We start from the raw sequence: 22,846 nt of genomic DNA on the forward strand, positions 1-22,846 counted from the left end.
TAAAAGTCAAGGATGCTTCCATAACAGTTGGAAAGGTCTAGCAGCACAAGCGTTTAAACCATTATTGTGTTACATCCTCAGACAAATGCTGACCAAATCAAATGCCTTGCAGCTTATCATAATCGACAAATGCTGGCGAAATATATATAGACCTTGACTTGCATAAAACAGAAAAAAAAAACGAAAGATTGCTGATCCATGAGCCAAGGGAAATGTAGCAAATGCAGCATTGGTACTATATGAAGGAAGCTTTAAGCGCAGCCCCCACTTTGACGAGCTCCTCAATTGCCCTAGAGATCTGTGTCTCTGTCATGCCTTCCAAACGAATGCTCCTTTCAACACCCATGTCTGCAAACATCAAAGTATCAATGGCACGATGACATAAAACAAGTGTAGAAAATAGCAGCCAGGGCATCTCGGTGACAATACTATAAACTCTTGGGGCATATCGGTTCCTACAATGGAGTTTTAAATCAAATCCTAGCAGTCAATGCCTCGTTTGGTTTGCGGGACAAGTATTGTTTGGAATACGATGAAATATAGTAAAAATTTTGAAAATGTAGATAATAGTTATTCCTTGTATGTTCATTATTATTTCACTCAACATGAAATAAGAAAGGAATATACATTTTTACAATAAAATTTGGAAATAGTTATTATTCTTTGTCTATTCCTTATTATGTAATCATAAAAAATTTGATATTATTATTTGCTTATGGTATCAACATAATTTTTTGTATAACTAATTGTAACCAACTCATTACAACTAATCTATTGCGCTAACCAAACATAGGATCAATATTATATACATTTGTATTTTCAAGTATGCCATGTGTATGTTGGAAAACAAGCCAATGTTGCTCTCCACTACAATCATTCTATTGCTTCAAAACGAGATTGCTAATTTTTCAAAGTCCAACACCCCTCCTACTCACTTCCAAATTAACTGAAGAGAAGTCTTTGCACCAATGGATTCTTTAATTTCATTCTATTATCCAAAGCTTATTGCATTCCCTAGACATCGTTAACTTAAGCACAATGCTTCAAAACTACTAGAATGCATGGAGACAAAATTTGGATGTTTCCAAATTTTAATTTTATCGTTAAAGGAAAATAAATGAAAATTGAAGGTCTCTCCTCCTGTCATATCAACTAAAATACTTCCATTTATAGACATTGTCCTATGAAGGACAAAAACGAATCAAACCATAGTCTTCATCAGCATATTATTCAAGATCTCCAATTTCTGCATCACCAGCACGCTCACACACACACACACACACACACATATATATATCAATGTTTTAAAAGGTGAAGGCATAAGACAAGATGTTTTAGTCCTTAAGAAGCAAGGCATAAGCCTTAAGGCATTGGGGCATAAGCTTTTTGAGAATATATGTAAATAAATTATATTTTAAAAAAAAATTAAGAAAATCACAACTATAATATAAAAAAGAAAAATTAGATCTACTTTGCAAGCTTCTTGTTGGCCATTCATAAATTGCTAGTTGAATGCATGACATAAATCATGACAAGAGATGGCTATACTATCAAAAAGTTCAAACTATTTTCATGATCTAAGATACAACTCGGCTGTTTTGGAAAGGTTGAGATTCAAGAGTTTTGGAAATCAACTCATATTATGATATTTTTTTTAATACAAACATGCAGTTAAAATTTTCTAATCAATTCTAACTTGAGAATCACACCCAAAATGCATAAACTTCATCTAAAAAGGTGCAACAGGCATGGCTTTGGTAAAAAAGCATACACCTCAGCATGTAATGCATTAGCCTTTTTGGAATTTGGCATTTTAGATTGAGCCACGATCTCAAGTTGGATAAGAATAGAAAATTTAGCGTGTTTATACAAAAAGAATGATGTACTATGAGATGATTTTGAAGACTCTTGAACCCCAACTTTTCCAGCATTATTGAGAGTTGCATATCTTGAAAATAATTTGAACTTCCTAATGTAATAGCTATGTCTTGGCATGATTTCATTGAACTCAAATTAGTATTTTTGAATGGCCAATGAGTTGTTTACAAATTATATTTGATTTTCCTTTTTCCTGTCTTATGTGTAATTTTCTTAGGCCAACAAGTAGTTTGCAAATATTATTATTGTTATTATTATTATTATTGTAGTTTTCTTAGATTTTTTTCTTTATTTTTAATAATATATGTCATTTATTTAGGGTAAATGTCTTGCCTTCCATGCCAACTAGTAATTTTCTTACTTTTTTCAATGCCTTAAGGCTTACACTTCACCTTCTATGGGTAATGCCTTTGCCTTAATGCATTCGCTTTTCAAAACAATGAGTACTTAAAATATACATGGCAATCTAATTATTCTTATGGAAATTCTTAAATGTAGAATATAATTTTAAATTAAACTTAAAGATACATGTGCGCGTGCACACGCACACACACACACACACACACCATCAATTATAACCAAAATTATTTATAAGTTTATTGCACAAAAATATAAGAAAAATCTAATGAGTTTTTAGTTAATAATTTTCACAAGTACAATATATAATAATAACTGATACGATTTTCCATGAGTTATATCTTTATAAAAAGAAAATCATACTTTAATTGCATATTGAAATGAGTTTAAAGAAATTAGGTGGTCATAAAAACGTCATCTTATAAAAGAAAAATTGTAAAAAAGAAACTCCTAACAATGAATAAGACAATAAAATAACTTAACAAAATAAGCTAATTCAATGTACTGGTGTGCTCAGTGATTTTTTTTATACTGAATTAAAGTTGGTGGGTTGATTAGTAGGAAAGTTAGTTTTTAATGATTTAACTGTTATTTTTTAATCAAAAGTTTAATCGAAAGATGGACTCCCTTAATTGTAATAGTAGGTCTTTTTTGCATCAAGTTAAAATTAGTGGACTAATTTGTAACTAACAAAAAGTTGGTGGATTTAATTGATTCTAACCCTTGAACAAATTATCACTTTTAATATTATTTGAGATAAGAGAGAAAATAGAATAAACTTTGGTTTTGTAGATACCTTTTTTTATCTCCATACAATCACATAATATTACATAAATTCAGTTTACGATCAAATATTAATTGCTTGCTTTACTAGCTTTAAATTCTTTAATTTTTGCATGGGACTCGACCCTCCACATGCACAATGAGGATTGGTCACAGGATATGTGGCCATCTCGGTCAATCCCAAGTCTCAGAATGTTGTAGAGAAATTTGGTTTTGTGGGCTTGAAAAGGTCTAGTGAGGCTGGCACAACCCCCTTAACCCTGAACCAACTTAAGTGTCACCCTTTTTGCTTCTTTTGGCTAAGTGCTGCTAAATGAGTGGATAATTCAAATAGAAGCCTTGCACACGACCATACCCTCCCCTTGCTGGTTGCCCCTCACTAGCGCTATAAAACACCTCCTTTTCACCCCATTTTGGGATCTTTTGGCCTCCATTAACACTAGAAATTATCTCTCTAACCTATATCCCCTCTTTCAAAAATCTTGCATCATCCTTGACATTGTACTACTAAGGACATCCTTCAACATCATCCATGGTGTAAGGAAGTTCCTCCCTTAACCTTGCATCATCTATGTCATCCTTCAACCACCTGATGCTTGAGCTCCTAAGGACTGCTCCATTTCTCCTCTCTCAGCAATACATTCAATTACTTGTAGGCAACATGGCCTCCAATTTACATCCAAGAACCCATATCTACAGTTTCCTTCTTATTTCCTTGTCCTCTTTCTTTTCTCTCACAAAATTCTTAATCCAATGTATTTTTTTTTCTTTCTTTTTTCTTTTTAGATTACAAAAAAAGAAATATATTAAAAGAGAACACAAAGAAAGTGCAAAGTTGTTCTAAGATGTGAATGGGTGGCAGCGTTGAATAATCCGAATGTTCCAGAGTGAATTCTACCCTTGCGTACCAAACTCAAGTGTCGCTATGCCATTGGATAATTCAATCATTTTTTCCTGCTGTCCAAAGCCTTCTATACAACCACGCTTTATTGGATAATAACAACATCCCTGGTTAGATCAAATAGCCCCTCTTTTGCCCCATTTTGCATCTTTTGGCCTTCATTCTCACAAGAAACTCTTTCTACTGCAGAGCTTCTCTCCATAGCCATCATCCCTGCTCCCATACAACCAAGGATGTCCTTTCCCTCCACCCATGGAGTACAGGCATCTCTCTTACCTTAGCATCATTGCTAATTCATCATCTCGCCCGCTTGAGCTCCTATGGATCATTTGTTTCTCCTCTCTTTCTCCAATACATCCCATTATTTTTATGCACTCTGCCTCACATCACATCCAAAAACCACCATTTACAATTTGCAACCTCATTTGAATAACTTATCATTTTTAATAATATCAGAGATAGGAAAAAAAAAAAAACGAAGTTTGGTTTCATTCTTATTTTCTCATTCTCTTCTTCTCTCTCACAAAATCTTTGATCCAAACAAGCTTAAAACTTTTTTAAGAAGAAAAAAAGAATGTATTAAGATAAAGAAATTACAAGCTCTGAGAGGACAAGAAGTCCTCAAAAGAGAAACCAGAACAAAAATAAACAAAAAAATAATTAACAAAACCCCAAATAAAACCCTTTACGTTGTAATTGATTCAACCACAGAAAATTTGCTGACTTCTGCTGGCCTCATCTAATCAAACTTCTCAACCTCCCCAATCAGACAGTCACAAACCCAACTTCTCTGATAGTTGTTGAGCTTCTAAATCCTTCCATTAATCTCCACTGCAGGAGAGATGGGAATAGACAGAATGCCATCCCTAATATGACCACTCACCTGCTACTTTTATCCATCCCATTATCCTCAAAAGTAGGCATACCCTCTAAATCTTGAAGCAGTGCTGCTGATACATGGGAAATATCTCCTATTACATTAGAGGATGTTCACGAGACTCATCCAAAAGGAGTCCCACATCACAAGCAACTCACTCCGGCTATCAGAAGCATCATCCCTATGTTTTTTTTCCTTGAACTATCTTCTGAACCTTCCTTCAAGTCATTAAAAACTTCCTCAAAACAATAAAAACCACCCATATTCTTTAAACATTTATTCACCTGCTGAGTATAAACCTAATCTCTGCTCCGCATCCATATCAAACCCTTAGCACCTTGCATACAGAACTTGTTAGCAAAGTTCTGCCCTTTTGGATCCTAAAAATATTCCAGTGATGGACAGCCTTGTTTCTACATTGGTTGCAGGCCTGCTCAGTAAAATCCTTATTATGGGCCTATCATCACCATGTTGGCCTGTTTATTAAGCAAGCTCTGCTGACCCGCCTGGAGCAACTAATTCCTCTTCTAACCAAACATCTGGGTTAAATCCAACACAACAGTTAAGCATGCCAGTGCACCCAGCCCATCATCATCCTGTGACCTTCTCCCGCAGAAACCCTGGCCATCACTGAAGCAAATCTTGCATTCCTCATACACATATCATTGCCCACCAGCATTGAACTACTCTTCCACTCCACCAGCATCTCTCCACCCTAGAAGGCACTGATATCACACACAACACAGGGTGACATGATATGGAGTAGGTGATACAGAAATTATGAAAAAAATGAGAATAAAACAGGGCAGGGATGCTTAAATTAATTGGTATACACACACACACACACACACACACACACAAGTGTGTATATATATATTAGGAGGCAAGTTTTTCCTTTCAGACGACAAATATTTAGGGTTTCTTAATTTAAAATGAATATGAGCGTCATTCATTCACAATGATTGATTGCACATTTTACAAACTGCAAATGTACAATCATTAACTGCATTCAAATTAGATAATATTGGTCCAACAACAAAGAAACAACTCGCAAAGTGCATGACAGATGATGGGCGATGGGCATGGCTCCTCATTTTTTTTTAGAAGGATTAACAGAGAGTGGTGGACTTGTAATGGCCTTAGAGAGAGGGGAAATTTTGGGGGCTGGGAGGCTACATGTTCTGCAAGGCTATCGCAGTGGTTACAGGCTCCAAAGTCCAACCACTCTAATCTTAAAGAACCTCATAATTCTCAATCTCTTGTTGTTTTTTTTTTAATTTTTTCTTTTTTGTTGTTTTGTTTGGTTCTGTTAACAGAATTGAAGGGGCAACAAAACGCAGCATTCGCCACAAGAAATGTTCTGAACGTGTCCTCTCCATGTCAAGAAGTGTCATGAAGTGCTTCACTTGTGTCCAAAATTTATAAATAAATAAGTAAATAAAAAGTTTTGGGCATGTGTTGGGCAGGCGTCGGTATCTGACATGTGTTGGATACCAACACTTTAGGCTTTCAAAATGTCAATGTTTAGTAGTCCTCACCGCACCTCACACAATCGTTTTCTATATGCCATCACGACCTACTCCACAAAGGAGCTTTTCTTTTTTTTGTTCTTGTTGTAAACCCCCTTTTCAGTGTTCTCGTTGCAATCTTAAACCATACTGGTCGCAAAAACAGACTCATCCATAGAACAAAATTCTTGCACAAATATGTTCCATCAGTCTCTTTTAGAAACATTTGGTGTAGACATTTAATTAAAAATTTTTTTTTTTAAAAATAACAACAACAACATTTCCCATTCAAGTCCAATCCTAACTCCAAAATTTCCCATTTCCATGGATTAAACATCTTCCAACATATCATAAATCAAAGAGAAACCATCAGAGAACCACCTCTCGCTGCAACAAAAGAGATCCTTGCCGTATGACTCCAAAGTGCTCAAGAACAAATAAAAAATCCCCTTTTCTCCAATTTATCCAATCTAAAATTGAATGATTTCCCTCTCGCCACCTAACGTCATGAGCAAAGCTTGTTCAGGGCAGTATGCTTGCCCGTGACTGCTTGTCTTGTATGAACGGGATGGGTTACCATCATGTAAATTCTAGTATACGCTTTGAGTAGGTTTAAGACTTAGTGTAAAAGGGAAGGATGGAGGAGGGCGAGTTTCATCAATCTTGCAAAACCCACCAGCTTTTGTAAACATGTTTAGCCTACTTACTTCCCTCGCTAAACACAAATTGCTTATAGAGGTGTTCATTAATGAATTACGTCACTTTAATGTTTACCATTTGCTTGTCATCTGCTTTAATGAATTGCTTATTACTTCCGCTTAATTTTTATTCAAGTTCTGTAAAAATGTGTTCATGTGATAAACCGCGGTAATTTTTGGCTGACTAGTTTAGTTAAGCACAAGTGATTTAGCTAGTGCCGCGTGACCCTTCTCAAGGTGTGAAATATTTAGCCTGTGACGGTATCAGAGCTTGGTTACTTGCTATGTGAATTTAGTAGCCTTCATTGTGGGACTGTGTTAAGCATTGGTAAGAGAGCATGCCAACCAATACCGAGAGAATTGAAGTGCTAGAAGCGCAAGCTAATACAACCAACAATGTGGCCATGGAGATGGTCAAGCTTGTTGAATGTTTTGATGCTTTGGAAGGATCACAAAAACATCAACAAAATTTTATAATGGAAACATTGGAGGACCTTCACCATATTGTAGAAACTTCATAGGCTCAAATGACAAAAATGACTACCAAAATGAACTAGATAGTTCTTTCTATGGTAAACTCCAATGTTATGGAGTATAAAGGAACCAAGGTGCCAGTGTTCAAACTATTAGGTGCACTTGATGCTAGGAGTTGGAGAACTTCTTATTTGATATGGAGCAGTACTTACATGCAATGAGGACCGACTCAAAATAGGTGAAAATAACCACTTCAATAATGTACTTAGTTGGTGACACTAATTTGTGATGACGTACCAAGTATGATGAAATTGAGAATAGACGTTGTGTAATCAGTTGTTGGGCATACTTGAAGAGTGAACTCAAGGCCCAATTCTTTCTTAAGAATGTTTAAGCTAAGGGACCTTAAGCACAATGGTTCAAATAGGGAGTATGTGAAATAGTTTTCTTCATTGATATTGGGTATCAAGGACATGTTAGAGAAAGACAAGTTCTATTTTCTTAAGGGGTTGAAATTGTGAGCAAGGACAAAACTTCATTGACAAAGAGTTTAGGACTTGCCTACCACACAAGCTGTTGCAGAACATTGGATTGACTATGCTAGAGAGATTTCCATAACATTCAAAGAGAGTGGCATGGGTGGAAATAAACGAAAGTCTTTCAAGGACAAATCCAAAAATGAGGGAGCCTACACCATGACATCAACTTCAAAAGAAGCTTCACATTCTTGATCATTCCCAATGGTTAGGGTAAGATGGCATGCTTCTTATGTCCGGGTCTTCACAGAGTTGTCGAGTGCCCTTATAAGTCATCACTCAATGCCCTACAAGCTTCCATCGCAAAGGGGGCTTTGCAAAATGATGATGATGATGAGGTGGAGGAAAGCCCAAGGATGGGCGCGATGTGGTTAGTCAATGCATTGGAGAGGCAGATGAAAGAACCAAAAGTTAACTAGGTTAAAGTGTTCATGTTTATGGATCTATGGATTAATAGGACGAGCACTCAGGCTATGGTTGATACCGGGGCTACCCATAATTTTGTTTCATAGACAGAAGCACGGAGACTCAACTTATAATCTACATTACTCATGGAAAGTTTGTGCAAACCTCAACATGCAATGGAAATGCCGCACAAAAGACTCAACAGGCTCAAGCATTAGGTGGTAAAGGAACATTATCAACATGGGGCTCTGTATTCAAGACACCCAAGTGGACTCTTACCTATAGACCCTATTCATTAAATTGTTATAAGGAAACTCTACAATAGGCAATATGCCAATACAAAATCAAAGTGCATGCCTAAGAAATCACTTAGATTATGATTAACAGCCCAAATTTGACCACAATTTCCGGGTGAAATACCAAGAAAAAACAATCATTTAGTGCAACACAACTTCCAAAAGTAACTTATAGACTTTAGATTTCTATGAGAAAGCTAAGCCAACCATGTAGTTTGATAACTTCCTAAAGAATAGCTAGACAACACACAAAGCATCAAAAGTCTTATTGCAAGCAATAAAATATGTCCTCTTAGAGAAACAATCAACTCCTACAAGAATGGAGTCAGACCTCACATTGTTTTAGGCACTCGTAGGATAAAAGTCATACTCAGGTCTTTCCATAGCATTTGTGGCAAAGGAAGAGTTGTATGAAGTTGAGTGTTTTATTTTCTACTTTTTGCTAAGCAACAAGTGAGACAATAGGAAACCATCCTAGCGATCCTTCACTTCTAAAGAAGATCGATAAAAGCCATCCTCAACAAGGACAATGATGTTATCTCTACCTAAACGGCCAGCTAAACAACTTGCAACTCCAAACCAAAAATCTCTAAATGAAGTGCGGGATGCATAGTCTAGTGCCCTTAAATAGGTAACCCTTATGGATGAAAAAAACAACATAGCTAGTACAATTACAAATACTTGCTTATGAAAAGACGACCTTGAAATCATGACAAGTCAAATACTTATCCTTCAACCTCTCAAATCTTGTGACCTCAACACTCGTCAAATGAATAGTTACCACTCAGCTAGGACCACAAGAAATCTTATTCTCAACACCTAATGTTGAGAAAATGGTGTACTCATTCAAGATTTTTACCCACTTAGCATGCCTAAAACTCAATTTCTTATGTGTAGTGTTTGGTTGTTAGAATAGAGCACAAATTTCCAGACTAACAAATAATACCTCTAGCAATGACCTTATATTCACTAGAGAAAATATTCTCCAACAACGTGCGACTATACTCCTGCATCTAAATGTTTATTTTTTCATTTTCAGTAAGAAATTTATTGAGAAAATAAAGAGGAAATATAGAGAGGATAAGGTATCCTCTAAATTAAGATAAAAGCAAAAATCTTCGTAACACCAAAAACTAACGGGAGAAACGTTCCCAATCTCGCTACAAGTTACTCAAAAGTTAAGATACTCCTCTAAAGAATCCAACAATAATTTGATAAGAGTATCAAAGCAAAGTAGAAATAGAACTTGACTTTGAGAAAGAAGGTGCTTGTTGCCGCTTTATTAGTAAGGGTGCTTGTTTTATATATCCTCAATAAGTGCTAACCTAGCACACTTTGAGAAAGTCGACCTTTTATCCATCTTCTTCCCAAATCCCTTAAAATGAAGGTGGTAAAAACCTATCCAATCCAATGAGGGCAGGCAAACCCATGCTCCCAAAAATGCTAAACAAGTTGTTTGAAATACCCAGAAAAGTTAATAATGCAAGGAAAAATGAGAACAAATATCCAACTCCCATAACAAAGCACACATGTATTAGGGGAAAGTGCTTTATCTCTGAATCCAATCATTAATATTAATCCTACTGAAGATTGTAGTCCAAGTGAAAGCTTTCATCTTATAAAGCATCTTAATATTCCAAATTAAAAGAACTAGAGAAAAGGAAAAGAGGAGTGATGTGCAAGCTAGATATGGAGAAGGCCTTACCATGTTATATGAACTTTCTACTGTACATTCTCAAACAAATGGGTTTGGGGGATTCATGGTGCAGATGGATCCGTCCGTGTATCTCAACCTCATTTTTTTCGATTCTGGTGAATGGTTGCCCTTTTGGTCTCTTCAAATCGTTTTGTGGTCAAAGATAAGGTGACCCCCCTTTCCCCTATTTTATTTATCATGGTCATGGAAGTGCTGAGTCTTATGCTAACTAATGCAAATGAAGGCGGTCTTCTTAAGGTACTTAGCATTCAAAGGCTTAAAGACTCTATGGAAATCACCCACCTCCTTTTTGCAAATAATGTTATTATCTTTTGTGAGGATGAGCTGTTGCAAATTCTTAATTTAAGATACGTCCTCCTTGGTTTTGAGTGGTTTCAGGCTAAAAAGTAAATTTGGGAAAAAATGAAATCATTCTAATAGGGATTTGTGATAGTGGTCCTTTGCTGTAAGCTCGGAGTCTTCCCTATTTCCAATCTTGGCCTCCCCTTAGAAGCCAAGTTAACAGATAAGGGTATTTGGGATCCCATTGTCGGCAGGTTTGAAAAGAAACTGGGTGGTTAGAAAAGGAACTTTTTTGTCAAAAGGTGGCAGATTCACTCTCATAAAAAGTACTAAGTCTAACCTCCCAGTATACTTCATGTCTATTTTCCCCATCCCTTGCGCAGTTGCCAAGCAATTGGAGGGCATCCAAAGAAGATTCCCTTGTGGAAACATGGGTGAGGTTTTCAATTATCATCTTGTTAAGTGGGGAATGGTTGAACAACCTTCACAAAAGGGCAGCCTTGGCCTCAGTCTTATTATCTTTAATAGGGCTCTTTTGGGCAAACGGCATTGGAGATTCATGATAGAGAAAAATCACTTTTGAAGGGATGTTATTGCTGTCAAGTATGGCCTCCATCACAATGGTGGGATCTCAAAAATTTCTAAGGAAACTCACGATACAAGTGTTCGGAAATATATTAGAAAAATACAGGAGATTTTCTTCCCTCCCATCTGCTTTCAAGTGGGGAATGGAGAGGATGTGTTCTTTGGGCATGACATTTAGTGTGGCAAATCCCAACTCAAATCCTCTTTCCCTTCCATCTTTAGGTTTGCGTTTGGCAAAGATGCCCTTACTTGCAAACACAAGGAACTCCCTAGTCAAGGTATTCTTTGGGATATTCCCATGAACAGAAATGCTTGGGATTGGGAACTTGATACTTTTACAGATTTTTTCAGCAGCTTCTATAAGACTCATTGTCAGGTTAATTTAGATGAGCCTAACGGGCTTCGAGCAAAGATGGGAAATTCATTATCAGCTCTTTCTACAAACACATTTGTCCCTTGGCTAAAGCAACACTAACTTCCATTGGAAGCTGATTTGGAAAATGGAAACCCCTTCAGAGGTTGCCCTTTTCATTTGGAAGCTACTCTTAGAAAACTCCTTACCATGGACAATCCATAGAAGAAAGGTTTCTCTTGTCAATAGATGCTTTTTATGCTTGGAGCAGGAGGAATCGGTTGATCACATCCTTTTGCATTGTTCATGGACCAAGAAATTATGGAACTTAGCCATCTCTCTCGTTAATCATAAGCGGGTCATTGTAGCAACAGTGAAAGATGAGCTATGGGCTTAGAAAGGAATCAGATAAAATAAGGAAGAAGATCTCTCTCCTTTATCCCCCTTTCTATTTTTTGGGAGGTGTGCAGAGAAAGGAACAAAAGAGCTTCAGAAACTACTTCTCCTATTCAGTCCATCATGGACCAGTGGATGGCTATGATCTCAAGCTGGCATTATGGGCTGGTGGGGAATGACCCCTTTGTAATCCTTGATTTTCTTGACACCTTTTAGTAAGGTATGTTTCTCTCTTGTTGTTTTCCATTGTACTTGGGTGGCATCCTCTTGATGCCTATTTCTAATAAAATTTTCAAAAAAAAAAAAAAAAAAAGAGAAGCATTCAACACCCAACTCCTATTATGCTTAAAATATCTTAAGTTTGATAAACATTATTTCTTAATATTCAAAAAAAAATTATTATAATTTTTTTTTTTTCAAAAAAACCCAACATTGTGATTTTCTTCTATTATAATTATGATTTTCATGAATAAAATAACTACAAGCTATATTAGTGTTGATAATTTGATTAAAATGAATAACCTAACTTGAAGATAGGTCTCTCGCTTTATTTATAATATAAATCAAATACATTCTAATAACAATAATACCCTTACTAACTCTCACTAACAAACATACTAACATACTTAATAATAATAATAATACTAAAAGAAATAAATAACCTCTAACACTCCCCCTCAAGCTGGAGCATAAATGTCATATGCTCTTAGCTTGTTACAAACGAATTTAACAAGCACCCCACAAAGCTTTGGTAAACAAATCAGCAAGCTACATATCAAACTTCACATAAGAGGTAGTAATGAGCTTCTACACAAGTTTCTACCGAACAAAGCGGCAATCAACTTCAATGTGTTTCGTTCGCTCATGAAAGACCAGGTTGGAGACAATATGAAAAGCAATTTGATTATCACACATCAATTTTATGGGCTGAGAATGTGAAAAACCCAATTCTTCCAACATGTTCTTCAACTAGACAAGTTCACTAGTGTGAGTCATAACTCTATATTCTGATTTAGCACTGGACCTAGCCACCACAGTTTGTTTCTTACTTTTCCAAGAAACTAAATTACCACCAACCAAGATACATCACCCGATTGTGGATCTCCTGTCGGAAGGCAATCCAGCGGCGATTCCAGCCGAATCTACATTTGTATATCCATGAATATAATAAGTATGACTCTAATTATGATATAAAAGACCTCTCCTAAGTGCACCTTTGAGATATCTCAAGATGCGAATGATTGTGTCCCGATGACTTATCCTCGAAGAATCTAAAAATTGACTCACAACACTTGTTGCAAAAGATATATCTAGCCAAGTGACTGTGAGATAATTCAACTTTCCAACAAGCCTCTAATATTGTCCAGGATTAGGCAGCAAATCACACATATCCGACATTAACTTGCTGCTAGGATCCATGGGTGTATTAACTAGTTTGGGTCCCAATAATCCAATTTCATCCAACAGATCAAGAACAAAGTTCCTCTATGACAAAACAGTTTCCATATGAGATCTACATACTTCTATACCTGAGAAATATTTCAATGGTCCCAAATCTTTAGTTTGAAACTTAGTCTATAGAAAAAGTTTAGACTCTAAATACCTTTATCATCATCACCTATTATAACAATATCATCCATATAAACAAGAAGGATTCTACCCGATGAAGTATGACGATAAAACAGAATGATCCATAGCACACCGTCAAAGACCAAACTCAAGTACTACAACACTGAAATGACCAAACCATGCTCTGGGAGACTTTTAAACCATATAGTGTCTTCTTAAGCCTACACACTAAGCCTACCTCCCCCTGAGAAGCAAACCCAGATGGTTGCTCCACACAGATCCCCTCCTCAAGATCACCATGCAAGAAGGCATTCTTCACATCTAACAAATGCAGAGGCCAGTGGCAAGTAGTAGCCAAGGAGATGAGATGAACAGACATATTAATGTAAGTTCTGAGAAGCATTCAACACCCAACTCCTTCTATTATGCTTAAAATATCTTAAGTTTGACAAAACATTATTTCTAAATATTCATAAAAAATTTATTATAATTTTTTTTTTCAAAAAAACCCAACATTGTGGTTTTTCTTCTATTATAATTATGATTTTCATGAATAAAATAACTACAAGCTATATTAGTGTTGATATTTTGATTAAAATGAATAACCTAACTTGAAGATAGGTCTCTCCCTTTATTTATAATATAAATCAAATACATTCTAATGACTACCCTTACTAACTCTCACTAACAAACATACTAACATACTTAATAATAATAATAATAATAATAATAATAATAATACTAAAAGATATAAATAACCTCTAACACTCCCCCTCAAGTTGGAGCATAAATGTCGTATGCTCTTAGCTTGTTACAAATAAATTTAACAAACACCCCCCAAAGCTTTGGTAAACAAATCAGCAAGCTGCATATCAGACTTCACATAAGCGGTAGTAATGAGCTTCTGCACAAGTTTCTACTGAACAAAGCGGCAATCAACTTCAATGTGTTTCGTTCGCTCATGAAACACAAGGTTGGAGACAATATGAAAAGCAACTTGATTATCACACATCAATTTCATAGGCTGATAATGTGAAAAACCCAATTCTTCCAACATGTTCTTCAACTAGACAAGTTCACTAGTAGTGTGAGTCATAACTCTATATTCTGATTTAGCACTGGACCTAGCCACCACAGTTTGTTTCTTACTATTCCAAGAAACCAAATTACCACCAACCAAGATACATCACCCGATTGTGGATCTCCTGTCGGAAGGCAATCCAACAGCGATTCTAGTTGAATCTACACTTGTATATCCATGAATATAATAAGTGTGACCCTAATTATGATATAAAAGACCTCTCCTAAGTGCACCTTTGAGATATCTCAAGATGCGAATGATTGTGTCCCGATGACTTATCCTCGAAGAATCTAAAAACGGACTCACAACACTTGTTGCAAAAGATATATCTAGCCAAGTGACTGTGAGATAATTCAACTTTCCAACAAGTCTCTAATATTGTCCAGGATTACGCAGCAAATCACACATATCCGAAATTAACTTGCTACTAGGATCCATGGGTGTATTAACAAGTTTGGATCCCAACAATCCAGTTTCATCTAATAGGTCAAGAACATAATTCCTCTATGACAAAACAGTTTCCATATGAGATCTACATACTTCTATACCCAAGAAATATTTCAATGGTCCCAAATATTTGGTTTGAAACTTAGTTTGTAGAAAAAGTTTGAGACTCTAAATACCTTTATCATCATCACCTATTATAACAATATCATCCATATAAACAACAAGAAGGATTCTACCCGATATAGTATGACGATAAAATAGAATGATCCATAGCACACCGTCGAAGACCAAACTCAAGTACTACAACACTGAAACGACCAAACCATGCTTTAGGAGACTGTTTTAAATCATATAGTGCCTTCTTAAGCCTACACACTAAGCCTACCTCCCCCTGAGCAGCAAACCCAGGTGGTTGCTCCACACAGACCCCCTCCTTAGATCACCATGCAAGAAGGCATTCTTCACATCTAACTAATGCAGAGGCTAGTGGCAAGTAGTAGCCAAGGAGATGAACAGACGTACTAATGTAAGTTTGGCAACCGGAGAAAAGGTGTCAAATAATTCAAACCATACACTTGAGTATACCCCTTAGCAACAAGACAGGCCTTTGGAAGAGCCACATAACCATGAGGGTTGACTTTCATAGTGTATACCCAGTGACAACCAACCACAGACTTGTTAGGAGGAAAAACATACATAGTCCCAAGTGCCATTATACTGTAAAACATTCAACTCATCAACCATAACATTCCTCCACCCAGAGTGGGGCTAAGACTTCAGAAACAAATTTAGGTAGGGTAGTAGATGATAGAGCAATAACAAAACAATAATAGGAGGGTGATAAGAAGTCATAACCCAGAGTAGACTAAGGCTTCAAAAACAGATTTAGGAAGGGAAGTCATAACACGTATAGTTGGAAATGGGATGTTGGGTACATGCACGTTTACCTTTCCAAACAACAATGGAAGGATCAACATCATGGGAAATATGATCATCAAACGAGGAAACAAAAGGCATGGTAGTAAAAGCTAGAGGGGACTCTCTTCCTTGAAGCTGCCATTGTGAATACACCTACAAATTAGGATGATCAAGACGATAAGACGAACTGCAACTACATGGAGACTCAGATGGTTGGGCAAGGACAACAAAATAGAATATAGAAGATTAGGCAAAGAAAGAGACTTATTGAGCTCAGAAGCACCCAGGTACTGGGTGTAGTAATGTGTAGACTCAAAGAAGGTAACATCTGCAGAAACAAAGAAGCGATGCAACATAGGACTATAACAACGATATCCCTTTTGAGCATATGAGTAGCTCAGAAAGGCACATTTTAAAGCACGAGGATCCAACTTATCCACCCCAGGAGTTAATTGATGAACAAAGGACACACACTCGAATATATACGAGGAAGAGGAATAAAGGTGAATTAGGAAAGAGAATGGAATAGGGAATTTTACCACTAAGAACATAAGATGAAATCCTATTGATTAGATAGCAAGCAATAAGTACAACATCACTCCAAAACACTTTAAGTACATGCATTTGATAAAGTAAGGTGTGAGTGATTTCAAAGATATGTCTATTTTCCCTCTCTACAACCCCATTTTGTTGAGGAGTGTGGGCATAGGATGATTGATGGAAAATACCAAACTGAGTCATAAAGTAACAAATTGTGAACTAAAATACAATTTAGCATTATCACTTTGAAGTATTCGAACTGACAAACCAAATTGAGTCTTTATTTCAGAACAAAAGGCACAAAATATATGAAATAATTTAGAACAATCTTTTATTAAATATAGCCAAGTCATTTTTGAATAATCATCCACAAAGGTTACAAAGTATCAAAAACCCAACTTGGACACAACTCTACTAAGACTCCAAACATAATGGACTAACATGAAAGGGCTTGTAGCTCGTTTATTGGCTTGGGAAGAAAAAGGGACATGATGGTGCTTTCCCAACTAACAAGACTCACAATCAAGACTAGACACAGGACTCAAATAAGGAACAAGACGTTTCAACTTGTCTAGTGAAGGATGATAAGACGGCAATGAATTTGGAGAGGTGTGGCTACTGGCAGTACCAGTGTAGGCAGTAAATGGAGATAGCGCCTCAAACTGATAAAGTCTACGAGCTTCATGCCCTCTGCCAATCATCTTCCTAATCTTCAAATCCTGAATAACCATAGAATCAGGGAAGAATGTTAGTAAACAATTCATGGATTTAGTAATCTAGCTAATGGACATAAGATTGAAAGGAAACTTAAGAAAATACAAAACTGAAGGAAGGGAAATAGAAGAAATGGGATTTATAGTCCTAATTCCCTTGAATGTAGTGGTGGATCCATCAACAAGAATAACACAAGGTAAATTCGCAGAATATTAAAGAGTAGAGAAGAAATTAGATATTTCTGTGATATAATTAGCGGTAGTGGAGTCTATGACTCAAGGACTAGGACTAAAAGTACTAGATGATAGGCATACTATGGGATTACTTGATGGGATTACTTGATTGGGCAAGAGATGCAAAGGGAAGTGTGACGCTTGATACTGCTAGAACTATGAATACTCTTCCTTTGACATGGATATAATACGTTAACCCCCACTTGGCCCCAAAGGTGTAGAGTCGATGGTGCCTGCATTGGCAACCCCTATAGGTGTGAAGTTGGTGGTGGCTGCATTGGCAACATGTGAAGGCCTACCATGGAGATCCCAATGCTGCTCAATAGTATGATTACTCCGTCCACAATGAGTGCACTTGTAAGGAGTAACTCTACCTCGTCCATATCTACCACCACAACTGCTGGATGCCTAGAACCACCTCGATAACTTCAGCAATTGTCTAATAAGGAACTAGAATCACCTTGTGTAGCAAAGGTTGTTCCCTCAGAGCCAAATGGAAGAGCAGGAGAATGTGTGCTAAAAGAAGCGCGAAGAACAAGAGAATAAACATTGGCAAATGATGGCAACTCAGCACTATTAAATATCTAGGACTAGTTGCCTCAAACTCGGGTCTCGAGCCCTCTAGAACATTAAGGATTGTCATCTGCTCCCTCTGCTTTTGCATCTCATGAACGTTGGCAGTCACAGATTGCATGACGTTGAGCTCTTCATGAATATGCTTCATCTCTCCAAAATAATCTACAATGATCCTATCTCCTTGTTGTAACTAAAAGTACTTTTAGGATAAAACATACATGTGTAATGTTACTAGAGTATAGAAGCTTGGCATAATCCCAAATCTCCTTGCACGTATCAAGATGCATATACATCCGTGCAACATGTGGCTCCATCGAATTCCACATGAGGGAAACAATCAAGGCATCTTCTTGAATCCACACTTCTTTTCTCTTCTCATCAAATGGATTAGATGGGAGTAAGTGGTTAGATTTTCCTAATCCTGCTAAATAAACTCAACCAACTTTATACCATTGAACATAATTCTTTCCATCCAACTTTTGAGTTGTACTATGTCGCAGCAATGTAGGAAACATATTTGTGGGATTCATAGACTCCATCCTAACACTAAAAAACTTGCAACCACACCAATGTCAAATAAGAAGAACAATCAAAACTAATTGGCACACTCACAAACTATGTGAAGCACCGAAACAATCACGGATGAGGTGAACGAGGTCAAATACAAAGAACAATCAAAACTAATTGGCACAATAACAAACTATCTGAAGCACCGACACAATCACGGACGAGGTGAACAACTCACCTACTGATATAGCACTACCACAACCTCACAACTTAACTTGCAAACATTACCCCTGCTCCAAGAAACTCACAAAGAATCCTTTACAAACACCAAGCATAAATTACCAGATTACTGCGAGTGCATGTTCGAAAAAGGTTGAATTTTTTTAGCAAAAAACATGCCCAATAGCTTGATAATATTGTCTAGAGAAGGAATCAGAACATGGTAAAGGAGGGAAAAAAAAAAAAGGTGGCCAGAAACTCTCTCACGTGCCGACGCATAGGGTCGGCACTGTTTGCAATTGGCGGGTGCATAGGGCTGTCTCCAGCAATGGGGTTTTGTGGGGGTAGGCTTCGAAGGGTTCTATTTTTGGCTATATGGTTGGTTTCGTGAAATAATGAAGGGTGGAGGTGGATCTGAGAAAGGCGGCAACAAGAATGTGTTTTCCAACGACGACTGGGTATGATAGGGGTTAGGTTGGATCACACTCTGACACCATGTTGAAATTTGATTAAAATGAATGACCTAACTTGAAGATAGGTATCTCCCTCTATTTATAATACAAATCAAATACATTCTAATGACAATAATACCCTTACTAACTCTCACTAATTAACATACTAACACACTAAATAATAATAATACTAAAAGACTTAAATAACCTCTAACAATTACAATGTATTATTATATGTCCAAAGCATGTTAAAAAAAGCATCAAAGGAGTGTCTAAGAATTGTTGAAGAAGCGCATAACACTAAATTTTCAATTTAAAATTGTCGACACATTCATGAAGTGTGGAATACATGTTGGAAGTGTGTTTGATGAGTGTTGTTGTTGAACACGGACATGAAACGAACATAACACCCCTATCGAAACACCAATGCTACAAAGGCAACAACCTACAAGCCCTAAGTGAATGGTTATCAAGGCTCACTAAAGCCTAATCAATGGAAATTTGTTTTCCCAAAGATATTGAGTGATAATCGGTGGAATTTTCAATTTTTCAAATGTTTTAAATGGAAAAAAGAAACTTTATTAGGACAAGAAAGCATGCCCAAGGAGGATAAGAAATGCTCATAAAGGAAGCACGATAGAAAGAAGAAAACTAAAACAAATCAGAAAAAAAAATTAACACCAAAATAAAACTACTAAAGCCAACCAATCTCACTATATATCTAGAAACCCACAATCACAAAGTAACTTAGCAAAACTTCACACAGTGAAGCAAAGAAGACAATCCGGTCCCAAATCAAATTAAAAAAAAAAATGAAACCTATAGCAGAAAATACAAGCATTCTCCTCCAGCTAAAGCCCTCACAAGACAACAAAAACACTATAATATCCTAGCATTCATACACCTTCCAAATCCTCTAAAAATCAAGTGAAAAATCCTCCAAAGTGCAAGGACACACCCAACACCCTCCAAATAGAACAAAAAGCTTATTCCACAAAAAATGGAGAAATAAATGAGCATGTGTCTCGCCACTTCCATAACAGATCACATACATCAGGAGCCAAAGCTTTACAAGGCCTTCACTCTATTAAGAAAGGCCATCCACACAACAACTTTAACCTTTGAATGCAAAGGTGATGATCGGGTATGGATGGAATGAGATCCAATGCAAAGTTAAGGACCAACACAATTAGCAAAGGTAGTCCGTACCAAGAATTAAGTCTTGTGTTCAAGCTTTATCCCTCTTCCCCTAACCCTATACCTAGAAAATAAAAAGGAAAGAAAGGAAATAGAACCTAAGCTCTAGCAAAATGATGGTTGAAGATAATATCTGTTCTTAGATTACCACTTCACCTAAAAGATTAAGTCGTTAGGTTGTGGGCCAACAATGTATATTAAGCCTTAACATTCCCCTACACATGCAGCCCGACAGCATGTACAAAGATAAACAAACGATAAGTAATGCCAATTACGAGGAAGACAATAATTTTTAAATACCACATAATAAACACAGGCAATAAAACTAAAACCTAGGACCTCTTTGTTACCAGCTCTGATACTATGTCAAATTACCACTTCACCTAAAAGCTTAAGATGTTAGGTTGTGAGCCAACAATGTATACCAAGCCTTATCACCTACTTTAGGAAAGAAAGAATAAATGAGTGAGAAAGGAAGAAGAGTTTGAAAATATAATAAATAATTGGAGAATTGAAAGAACTAGAAAGGATAAAAAAAAAAATTAAACCAATCATGATAAATAATTGATCCATAATATTGTAAAAGAAGAAAGTAAGGAGTGAGAAAGGAAGAAGAGTTTGAAAATATAATAAATAATAGGAGAATAGAAAGAACTAGAGAGGATAATTTTTTTTTAAACCAATCATGATAAATAGTTGACCTATAATATTGACAATAGACAACCATAAATCTCATGGGTGTTAACAACCCCATATTTATAAATTCCCTTACACTTGTTACACAAGCAAAATTTCCCAGAAATCTAACAAGGAAACATAAGATTTCTAAAATTCTAACAACAGTCTCATGATACTTTAGGCCATCATATAAAATGTCATTCAAAAAGCCTATGAAAATACCCAAAAGTATAAAATCACAATAATTTCCCACAAAAATTAAATTTTTAGAATATTTCTTAGATTTTGTAAACATTGAACTTTGGGCTAGAGTTGAATTTAATTTTCAAATTGTTGCAATGATGAATTACATAGATCCAAACATAGGCAACCTATTCACATACAACCTCAAACCTGAAATGCATTTGATTGATGAAATCCATGCATCTTTCCATACCATGCTGTTTTCGCAAAACCATAATAGTCAAAAAAGGAAAAAAGCAAGGAAGAAGTTTTGTGTCCCTGCTAAAAGGCAAGGATTTTTTAAGCCTTCAAGAAGGAAAGATTATACCATATGCCAGGAATTCTTCTATTACTTTGTAGATACCACAAGAAAACACTCACCAAGTGCACTCAAATAAAGAAATTTTCGTATATCACTGGGGATATTTGCAAGCATACTGCAGATTAGTAAAAACGATTATAATCCAGTCACGAAACGAAACTTTTTGCATTTTTAAGAAGATCATTCAGATATACTTCCAATGCAAATGGTAAATGCTAAAGACAGACATGATTTAGGTAGGTGCAAGAGAGCAAACGAGCAGTGAGAGTCAATATCCTGATATTCCTTACCGTATCTAGCCCAGAGCTGAGGTTCAACCCCACTGCATTCACGAATCAAAATTGGAAATTTGGGGTTCAGTGTCTTCAGATCCTTGTAATTTCTCTCAACGAACGCTCTAAAAATTCACATTAACTAAATGACAATCAGCATTTTTAACATAGAATTATTATCCCAGGATGGACAGGAGCGTAGGAGAAAACTAAAGAAGGGTTTCTGGCTAGTGATTTTAATGATATGGGAAAAGGGTAATGAGAAAAATACCTAGCGTGCGAACTTGCAGGGGACGTTTGGCAGAAATTGATTCTAAGTTCCTTCAAATTCCTAGACAATTGTCCTCTCCAAGCCATGAGCGTTGAAGCTGCAAATGAAACCCAGAAGTTAGATTGAAATTAAAACCCAAAAAAGTTTTTGAACAAGAAGACACAGATCTTAGGTTGTGCACGATTGGCAACATATGGCCCTGGTGAAGTGTCAGAGAACAAAAATTATTATAGAACAGTAAACGAAGTGAGATCGTTCAGTGGAGCATGCTTTGTATTGGGAAGTTGATTGACTTTGCCTGGATCAAAAAATTCGAGAAATGCAAAAGAGCTCAGTGCCCAAAGAGGGCGCTGGGGGGAGAGAGAGAGAGGGAGACCTTTTACTGCCGGAGTGAGAAGAAAGGAGGGCCGTTTTCTGCCGTTGGTGGCAGCTGAGTCGTCGCGCGGGGCTTGGAAGAGAAAGCGAGGCGCTGACGCCTAGATGGAGTCGGGGCAGATCTTGGACTTCAGTCGGGAAATTATCCCGAAATTGAGTTGCTTGGGAACGTTAAGCATGAATATTCAAATTTTAGTAATATTAAAAT

General features: G+C 36.6%; 1 protein-coding gene across 1 annotated transcript; it reads right to left on the minus strand.

The window, feature by feature from the left end:
* LOC131159226 (NADH dehydrogenase [ubiquinone] 1 alpha subcomplex subunit 2) lies at positions 1–22,846 on the minus strand. The gene is made up of 4 exons (XM_058113958.1): positions 22,640–22,846; positions 22,264–22,360; positions 22,011–22,117; positions 1–348 (listed from the first exon to the last, which is right to left on the minus strand). The coding sequence occupies exons 2-4, from the start codon at positions 22,347–22,349 to the stop codon at positions 236–238; spliced, it is 306 nt and encodes a 101-aa protein (XP_057969941.1). The 5' UTR covers positions 22,350–22,360; positions 22,640–22,846; the 3' UTR covers positions 1–235.

The sequence above is a fragment of the Malania oleifera genome, chromosome 7 (genome assembly GCF_029873635.1).
Source record: "Malania oleifera isolate guangnan ecotype guangnan chromosome 7, ASM2987363v1, whole genome shotgun sequence".
Classification (NCBI taxonomy): Eukaryota; Viridiplantae; Streptophyta; class Magnoliopsida; order Santalales; family Ximeniaceae; genus Malania; species Malania oleifera.

Coding starts and splice junctions, on each gene's coding strand:
- LOC131159226 (XM_058113958.1), bottom strand. CDS start 22,349: ATGGCTTGGAGAGGACAATTGTCTAGGAATTTGAAGGAACTTAGAATC. Junction 22,118..22,263: donor CCTGCAAGTTCGCACGCTAG/GTATTTTTCTCA, acceptor GTGAATTTTTAG/AGCGTTCGTTGAGAGAAATT. Junction 349..22,010: donor TCAGCTCTGGGCTAGATACG/GTAAGGAATATC, acceptor TGATGTTTGCAG/ACATGGGTGTTGAAAGGAGC.